Genomic DNA, 10,251 nt, shown 5'->3' with positions numbered 1-10,251 from the left:
AGCAAATTAAACTTGGAATTAAGCTTATTGACCAATTAGAAGGCCAATTAACCCATATGAACCCAATCAAGGCTCCAATATGGACGCATTAGACTTGGGCTAAATTTAGGATAGGATCCAAACAAATAAAAAGAAAATAACATGCTTGTTATGATATGATTTTAGGTGACTCAGGATCTATCACCAGGATGTGAGAAACCTGGGAAAAAGCGAATCACGGTAAGTAACTTGTCTTAATCTTGTTGTGGATCATGTATGTAAGTAACCTGTCCTAGTCTTCTATGAATCATGCATGTAATTAACCTATCACAATTTTATTGTGAATTATGTATCTTGAGTTATGAATTATGCGTCATGTATATGAGTGGTATGTTTTAGCCATATAATGCATGATTATGCATGTATTAAGCTTATGCAGATTTTATTATGCATGCAAGATAAATTGGGTTACGTTGCTATATAATTGTGATATCCAGATGAAATAAGATAATGAATTGCATCTAGTTATGTGCACTGCTTGCAAGGGGTACTTATGGGTTTATATTGCTACGGGCCGAATGCAACTGAGCTGGCCTTGCCAGTGGCCGATAATGACTGAGCCAGCCCCGCCAGTGGCCGATAATGACTGAGCAGGCCCTGCCAGTGACCGATAATGATTTCGCCGTAGCATCCATAAGGTACTATCTACAAGAAGTATTGTTTACAGACTCTTAAGAGCTACTGATCGAATGCAACTGAGCCGACCTTGCCAGTGGCCGAGAATGACTGAGCCGGCCGAGAATGACTGAGCTGGCCCCGCCAGTGGCCGATAATGACTTCGCAGTAGCATCTGATAGTATGACAACGGCATGCCGGAGGCACGGTTCTATATGTGCATTTCATGTTATGAGATTTTCTGTTGATATAGGAGACTGATTTATTTACTCAGCATGGATATTTTATCACGATGATTTATTAGATAGTATACATGTCAGCTTCTCAAACCCTGATAAGCATGTTTAGCATTTTTTTAGTTGATTCGACAAGATTATGCAGGATTACTTACTGAGCCGTGTAGCTCATGCCTGTTCATTTACATTTTTTTTCAGATCACCACCAGTGACAGCTGCTAGAAGCATTTTTCTTTTGCAACGGGACTTCTTTATTTTTGGGGTGATATGAATATACTTTTGTATATATAAACTATATAGAAGCTCTGTACCTTATATATACCCTCTGTTGTAATGCACATATTTTGATATATGCAAGTTTGACTGCTTTTTACTACCCTGTTACCCTTGTATGAGGCTGCGTGTTATTGTGGGCGGTAGTCGGCAATAGCACGGCCGTGTCACGGATCCGGATCCGGGGCGTGACATCTCGTGGTATCAGAGCCCTAGGTTTAACAAGATCATAACTGTAAACATCTGGGTTAATGGGTAGTTAAGAATATTATGGCTTATCAAGATATGTTGATCTTACTTTAAACTTTGGCTGCAGTAACCACTGTAAGATATGGATGACGATAGGAGGGTACCGTCAGCATCCCCACATCCTGGCTACCTCTCAGACTCTCCGGATACGCCACGCATTGCGGTAGGCAACGCAGATCTAGCTGGGGTATACCAGTTGATGGCGCAGTTACTCCAGCAGCAGCAGCAGATGCAGCTGGCTGCAATACAACCAGCTAACTCCTATTATGAGAGGTTCCGACGGTTGAACCCACCAGTGTTTAACGGCGGACCGGACCCGATAGCAGCTGAGATATGGATTCGGAAAATGGAGAAGATGTTCCAAGCACTCCAGTTTCCTGAAGAAACAAAGGTCCGATTAGCCATTCCCCTGCTGATAGGAAGTGCCGAATTTTGGTGGACAACCATGGAACCAGCATACCCTGCCAGCAGGATAACTTGGAGAGACTTCACGAGGTTGTTCTATACAGAGTATTTCCCGGACTCGGTTAGCCAGATGAAACAAGATGAATTCTTGACACTGATGCAGTCCGAGCAGATGTCCGTCCTAGAGTATGCCAACAAATTCAACGAACTGGGCCGGTTTTGCCCCCAGTTCATGGACAATGAAAGGAGTAAGGCAAGCCGGTTTGAGCGGGGGCTGAGGTACAGGATCAGATCCCGGATATCTTCTCACCTATTCACCTGCTACAGAGACGTACTGGACCGGGCCTTGAAGGTTGAGGCCGACTTGATGAGGCCTGGCATAGAAAGAAATAATCTGATGAAGGCCAGGCCAGCAGGAGGACAGAGCAGTAGGCCCAGGGGCATCAAGGGGTTTATGATTAAGAAAAGACAGAACCGAGGTTGCCCCAGCTGCGGCAAGCATCACAGTGGGCCCTGTCTGAAGAAAATTGGGGCCTGTTTTACATGCGGGCAGCTCGGACATATAGCACGTAACTGCCCAAGAAGAGCCCCCAGACTTCCTACACCCGAGGGCCAGAGGCTAAGGAACAACCTTCGAGCATTCGCGCTGACTCGCCAGGACGCTAGTGCGAGCGACCAAGTGGTGACAGGTACACTGCCAGTTAATTTGATTGATGCCTCTATTCTGTTTGATTCTGGTTCTACACATTCCTTTGTGTCGGTTAGTTTTTCCAAACAGTTGCATTGCACATCTGAGAAAATAGAACCATTGCATGTTGCCACACCCCTCCAAGAAACAGTAATAGTCGACACTAAATACAAGAACTGCATAATTCAGTTGGGAGGAAAGGAGTTAGAGGCAAATCTTCTACAGCTTGACATGCATGATTTCGACATTATTTTGGGAATGGACTGGATGTCCCAATACCACGCCCATATTGACTGTTACCATAAGAAAGTGGTATTCCAGATGCCAGGGGAATCGGAGTTCTTCTTTCTGAATGACGATACACCTCCTCAATGTAATTCAACACTGCATTTCATTTCTGCCTTGCAAGCCGCCAAAGCACTAAAAAAAGGATGTACGGCTTATCTAGCATGTGTGGTGGATACCCAAAAGGATATCAAACTAGAAGATATTCCGGTAGTCAGGGAATATCCGGATGTTTTTCCTGAGGAATTACCGGGACTACCTCCTGATCGCGAGGTCTAATTCACTATTGACCTCACACCAGGAGCAGGACCTATTTCCAAGGCTCCTTATCGAATGGCCCCTGCTGAGCTCAGAGAATTAAAGACACAATTACAAGAACTTTTGGATAAAAAGTTTATTCAACCCAGTGTGTCTCCATGGGGAGCCCCAGTACTATTTGTAAAAAAGAAGGATGGGAGCATGCGATTGTGCATCGATTATCGGGAACTGAACAAGATAACTATAAAGAACAAATATCCTCTGCCCCGGATCGACGACCTGTTTGACCAGCTGCAAGGTGCCCAAGTCTTCTCCAAGATAGATTTGCGGTCCGGTTACCATCAGTTAAAAATCAAGCCTGATGACGTGCCAAAGACTTTCGAACCAGGTATGAGCATTATGAATTTCTGGTTATGCCATTTGGACTAACCAATGCTCCAACTGCTTTTATGGACTTAATGAACAGAGTCTTCAAGCAGAATTTAGATCAGTTCATGATAGTCTTCATTGATGATATACTGATTTATTCAAGGAGCAGGGAAGAGCATGAAATTCATTTGAGAATGGTACTGCAGACCCTTCAGAAGAAAACGTTATATGCCAAGCTGAGCAAATGCGAGTTCTGGTTGAGCAGCGTGGCATTCCTGGGGCACGTGATCTCCGAGAATGGAGTGTCGGTGGATCCCAAGAAGATTGAAGCAATGGTAGATTGGCCTCGTCCCACCAACGTCAAGGAAATTAGAAGCTTTTTGGGACTAGCCGGGTATTACCGACGGTTTGTGGAAGGATTCTCCAAGATAGCCACTCCCTTGACCCGATTGACCAAAAAACGGGCCAAGTTTATTTGGGATGGCAGTTGTGAAAAAAAGCTTTCAGGAGTTAAAACAGAGGTTAGTATCTGCTCCAATTTTAACTCTGCCATCCACAAATGGAGAATTTACTATTTATAGTGATGCTTGCAAAACTGGGCTAGGCTGTGTATTAATGCAAAATGGCAAGGTAATAGCCTATGCCTCCAGACAGCTGAAACCCTATGAGCAGAATTATCCGACCCACGACCTGGAGTTGGCTGCAGTGGTTTTTGCCCTGAAGATATGGAGACACTACCTATATGGGGAACATTGTGAGGTATACACTGATCATAAGAGCCTAAAATATATATTTACCTAGCAAGAATTGAATATGCGGCAAAGAAGATGGTTGGAACTTCTGAAGGACTATGATTTGAGTATTAAATATCACCCAGGCAAAGCTAACGTGGTGGCCGATGCTCTGAGTAGAAAGTCAGCGGTGACTTTAGCTGCACTACTCACCGCCCAGCCGCAGATTCAAAAGGATCTTGATAGGCTACAAGTTGAAGTAGTTGCACAAACTACAAGGAGTCTGTTGGCCACTCTGAGGATACAACCGACACTGATCGACAGAATAAAGATCGCCCAGCAATCTGATGTACGCACAGGTCAACTCAGGGATGAAGTAGAGAAAGGGTTACGACCCGAACTCTAGATTCACTCAGATGGTACCCTGAGGTTCGGTCATCGATTATATGTTCCGGCTGATGCTGAATTGAAAAAGGAGATCCTAAGAGAAGCCCACCAATCTCGTTTCTCCATCCACCCCGGCAGTACCAAGATGTACAGAGACCTCCGAGAGCATTACTGGTGGAAAGGTATGAAAAGAGAAATAGCTGAATATGTTGCTCGATGTATGACCTGTCAGCTGATAAAAGCAGAACACCAGAGGCCAGCAGGATTACTAGAGCCACTAGAAATTCCAGAATGGAAATGGGAGCATATAACTATGGACTTTGTTACAGGGCTCCCAAGAACAGTAAAAAGAAATGATGCAGTGTGGGTGATTGTTGACCGCCTCACAAAATCAGCTCACTTCCTACCTTTTAGGGTTGGAACCTCATTGGACAGGCTGGCCCAAATATATATTGATGAAATTGTGCGCCTACATGGAGTGCCAGTGAGCATTGTATCTGATCGCGACCCCCGATTCGTATCCAGATTCTGGGGAAGCTTTCAGAGGGCTATGGGTACCGAATTGAGGCTTAGTATAGCATATCACCCCCAGACCGACGGTCAGTCAGAACGAACAATCCAAACTCTAGAAAACATGTTGAGAGCTTGTACCATGGACCTAGGTGGAGGCTGGGACGACCACATACCTCTGGTAGAGTTTGCCTACAACAACAGTTACCATTCCAGCATCCAAATGGCACCGTATGAAGCTCTATATGGACGAAAATGTCGATCTCCTCTGCATTGGGATGATGTTGGAGAGCGAAAATTTATGGGCCCTGAATTGGTTCAGAATACTAGAGATAAAGTACTCCTGATAATGCGAAGACTACAGGCCGCTCAAGACAGACAGAAACGATGGGCTGACAAAAAAAGGAGGGAACTGGAATTTTTAGAGGGGAACTTTGTCTTCCTAAAAATCTCTCCTTCAAGGGGTGTTACCCGATTTGGGCGGCACGGCAAGCTGAATCCCCGCTACATCGGCCCATTCGAGGTTCTTGCCAAAGTAGGCAGGGTCGCCTACAAGCTGGCCTTACTTCCGGAGCTATCAGGCGTACATGACGTCTTTCACGTCTCTCTCCTACGCAGGTGCATCCCAGATCCCAGCCATGTAATACAATATGAACCCCTGCAGATAAATGAAGACCTGACCTATGAGGAAGTCCCTCTGCGCATCGTCGATAAGAAGGAGCAGATTCTTCGGAGGCGCACCATACATTACGTCAAAATCCAGTGGACCAACCACACTGAACGGGAAGCTACTTGGGAACTTGAAGAGGAGATGCGTCAAAGTCACCCCCAACTCTTCGAAAATTGAGGTATGTTTAATTTCGAGGGCGAAATTTATTTTAAGGGGGGAGGATGTAATGTCCAGGCCCACTACCAACTGGGCCTAATATTTTAAGGCCCAGTTACGGGGGGAGTGGGGCCCGATTTCACTGTAGGGGCAGTACTGAGAGGGGGCAACCGTGAAAAGGTTGCCACCTCCTGCTGAGAAGGGAAGTGACAGGGCCATAGCTGGCCGGCGGAGGGAGGGCCACCGCGCACCCCTGAGACAAGGGGGGACAGCTGGGAGCTCCCAGACCAGAGAACAGGGGAGGATGGGACCTCACTGAGGGACCCTCAGCCATGCAAAACCGGGGGCCGCCACCTCACGCCCCTTACTGGCATCCGATTCCGGCGGGCCTGAGACAAGGGGGGCAGCTGGAAGCCCCGGAGCAAGGGGGAAGGAGAGGATGGGACCTCTCAGAAGAGGTCTCATCCCTCAAACAAAAACTATTTAAGCCTCTGCCGGTAACCCAAAATCACAAACCCCTTAGAACACTAAACTAGAGAGCCGAAGCCCTGGAGCCGAAGGCGATGAAACCCTGAAACTCTGAGAGAAAAGGAGGGACTACCAAGGGGGAGGTACTGCCCGACTGCAACCGACCAAAACCAGGTATGAACCCCTGTTAATAAAATTTTAAAGAGTGGAGAAACCCCTCTGTGGGGTGTTCTTCCCTCTGTTTCAACAATGAAACCGAGGGGAGGAAACCGGCACCGAGGAGGGAGAAAGGCCACAGGCCGCGGGCCGGGCCGGACCCACAGGCCGTGGGCCTGTGGGCCGGCCTGAGAACGGCCGTGGCCCAGGCCCGGGCCCGACGGTCACCCGGGCCGAGCCCGGTTGCAGATGAGCAGGGCACCGCAGCTTCGGCCGCGGCTACCTTAGGGCTCGGGGGGCAGCCCCGGGCCGCCGGTCAGGCCAAGCTGGCAACCGGCGTGGCCACAAGGCCACCAGCCTCGGCCGGACCACTGCCTCCTCTCCGGCAAGAGGTGGTGGTGCCGGAGGGAAGGACCAAAGAAAAGAAAAGGAAGAAGGGAAGAAGAAAGAAAATAAAATAAAATATATATGAATGAACTCACCGGACCTTGAGGCTTCATCCCCTCCGACCATGCTTCACCGTGGACGGAGTGGGTGGAGGCTCTCGGGTATAGCCCGGATCCCGACCCATCTCCGAGCCCTTCCCCTCTCCGGCATCACTTCGGAGAGAGGAAGGACCGGCCTTCCTTTCCGCCGGTGCACCGGGGGGAAACTCCGCCTCGGTCGGTGGATCAGGGGGAGCCTCGACTCCCCGGTCGCCTGCGGAAGAAGAAGGGGAGGAGACAGTGGGTGCCGGTGGGGGGGACGAAGGGCCGGAAGCTAGGGTTCGGCGAAAACAAAGAAGAAAGAAAGAAAGACAGAGAGAGAAGGAGAGGGAAAGGTCGGAAGGAGGAATAGGCCGTGGATTCGGCCGGAGGAAAAGGAGGAGGCCGAGAAATCGGCCGGAACCCCCACAAAGGAGAGAAGAGGGAGAACGAGAGCCGGAGGAGAGAGGGAGGCAAAGGAGACGAAGAGGCGGAAGCCTCTGGAAGGGGGAGAAAAACCCTGATAACGGGTTCACAGGTCGGATCCAAGTCCGAACCCGCAACCCGTTAAGCCCAAAAGAAAAAAAAAAGAAAAAAAAATATTGATAGCGGGTTGCGGGTCGAATCCGGATTCAAACCCGCAACCGTTAGGCCTGAAAGCCCAATTGGGTTAAGTAAGCCCAATTAAACCGAGCCCAATCTGTTTGGGCGAACCCAAACAACGAATTGGGTGAAAACTGAACCCAATTGAAACCAATTTAAGCCTGCTCCAAATCCAATTAAGGTTGTGGACCTGAGCAGACCCAATTGAATATAAATCAGGCCCAATTCAAGCCCAATTCAACTAATTGAGGCCAATTGACCTCGGGCTGATCCTGGTTCAGGCCCAAATGGGCCACATTGAGCAAATTAAACTTGGGATTAAGCTTATTGACCAATTAGAAGGCCAATTAACCCATATGAACCCAATCAAGGCTCCAATATGGACGCATTAGACTTGGGCTAAATTTAGGATAGGATCCAAACAAATAAAAAGGAAATAACATGCTTGTTATGATATTATTTTAGGTGACTCAGGATCTATCACCAGGACGTGAGAAACCTGGGAAAAAGCGAATCACGGTAAGTAATTTGTCTTAATCTTGTTGTGGATCATGTATGTAAGTAACCTGTCCTAGTCTTCTATGAATCACGCATGTAATTAACCTGTCACAATTTTATTGTGAATTATGTATCTTGAGTTATGAATTATGCATCATGTATATGAGTGGTATGTTTTAGCCATATAATGCATGATTATGCATGTATTAAGCTTATGCAGATTTTATTATGCATGCAAGATAAATTGGGTTACGTTGATATATAATTGTGATATCCAGATGAAATAAGATAATGAATTGCATCTAGTTATGTGCACTGCTTGCAAGGGGTACTTATGGGTTTATATTGCTACGGGCCGAATGCAACTGAGCTGGCCTTGCCAGTGGCCGATAATGACTGAGCCAGCCCCGCCAGTGGCCGACTAATAACTAAGCAGGCCCTGCCAGTGACCGATAATGATTTCGCCGTAGCATCCATAAGGTACTACCTACAAGAAGTATTGTTTACAGACTCTTAAGAGCTACTGATCGAATGCAACTGAGCCGGCCTTGCCAGTGGCCAAGAATGACTGAGCCAGCCCCGCCAGTGGCCGTCTAATAACTGAGCTGGCCCCGCCATTGGCCGATAATGACTTCGCAGTAGCATCTGAGAGTATGACAACGGCATGCCGGAGGCACGGTTCTATATGTGCATTTCATGTTATGAGATTTCCTGTTGATATAGGACACTGATTTATTTACTCAGCATGGATATTTTATCACGATGATTTATTAGATAGTATACATGTCAGCTTCTCAAACCCTGATAAGCATGTTTAGCATTTTTTTAGTTGATTCGACAAGATTATGCAGGATTACTTACTGAGCCGTATAGCTCATGCCTGTTCATTTACATTTTTTTTCAGATCACCACCAGTGACAGCTGCTAGAAGCATTTTTCTTTTGTAACAGGGCTTCTTTATTTTGGGGGTGATATGAATATACTTTTGTGTATATAAACTATGTAGAAGCTCTGTACCTTATATATACCCTCTGTTGTAATGCACATATTTTGATATATGCAAGTTTGACTGCTTTTTACTACCTTGTTACCCATGTATAAGGCTGCGTGTTATTGTGGGCGGTAGTCGGCAATAGCACGGCCGTGTCACGGATCCGGATCCGAGGCGTGACAAGATCGTTCACCTATCCATATCCTTTCTTCTTCCATGTCAAGCCTCCCTCTGTCCGTAAGACTATCCTCCTCTATCCATGAAGCTTTTCATTCAAATTAAATGGTAGGGTTATTTATAAGATTGCAAAAGTTTTGCATTTCTTTTCAAATACACAACTTGGAGTTATGTGATGTGAAGTTTGAGGCTAATATGCACTTGATGGTTTCTTGATACATACTTTAAGCTTTTTTAATACAACCCAATAGCGATTGAATATACATCTTCAGATAAATTGATATACAATTTTTAAAACATTATATTCACTAGTACACAACACATGTCCAGATGACAATACACATCTCCCATATTAGTCATCCAACAACCCAATATACACATCCAGAAAAATCAATACATAAATTTCAGAATATTGTATTCACTAATATACAGTACATGACTATATGATACATACTCATCAACTTTCTAATATATACTGCAAGCTTATTTGATACATACCCAGCAACAATCCAATACACACCTCCGGACAAATCGATATACAGTTTTTAGAATATGGTTTTAACTAGTATACAGTCTAAAGCTAAGTAATGCATATATAGTAAATCAGTTATCTATCAATCCAATACACACCTTAAGGGGGAGGAGAAAAGCTTCATAGACCGATGGAGAGAGACTTGAGTAGGAAGAAGAGAAGATATGGGCGGGCAGTTAACCGCGCATATCACAATTCCTTTTTATTTCCCTTTTTTTAGGTTATAAGATGGACGAACTCGATCGGTAAGAAATGTCCCATCACAATATGGCTCTTGAGCTTCTACATTAAGATGGACACTATAGGCGATGTGGCAAAAAAAAGCCTGCTCTATATGATTTTATCTAGTGCGCCAATGATGAAGATAGATTTGTATGCACCAATGATGCTAAGCAGATGAAGACAAATCACCAGATTTTTGCACCCTTTAACATGGATTTCCATCCAGATTTATACACCTCTTGGAGTATCCATAAATCTGTAGATTGCAA

At 45.9% G+C, this 10,251-nt stretch overlaps 1 protein-coding gene across 1 annotated transcript; it reads left to right on the top strand.

Annotated features, from left to right (window-relative positions):
* The first annotated feature begins 1,494 nt into the window (after positions 1–1,494).
* LOC149768325 (uncharacterized) lies at positions 1,495–3,069 on the top strand. The gene has a single exon (XM_089928184.1). The coding sequence runs from the start codon at positions 1,495–1,497 to the stop codon at positions 3,067–3,069; it is 1,575 nt and encodes a 524-aa protein (XP_089784310.1).
* Positions 3,070–10,251: the final 7,182 nt, after the last annotated feature.

This window comes from Phoenix dactylifera, chromosome 2, assembly GCF_051530095.1.
Source record: "Phoenix dactylifera cultivar Ajwa chromosome 2, Ajwa_hap1_PhDact_Kaust_v1.1, whole genome shotgun sequence".
Taxonomy (NCBI): Eukaryota; Viridiplantae; Streptophyta; class Magnoliopsida; order Arecales; family Arecaceae; genus Phoenix; species Phoenix dactylifera.
This window is presented reverse-complemented; position numbering and strand designations above follow the sequence as displayed.

Excerpts from the sequence above, each read along its gene's own strand:
- LOC149768325 (XM_089928184.1), top strand. The coding sequence starts at position 1,495 with ATGGATGACGATAGGAGGGTACCGTCAGCATCCCCACATCCTGGCTAC.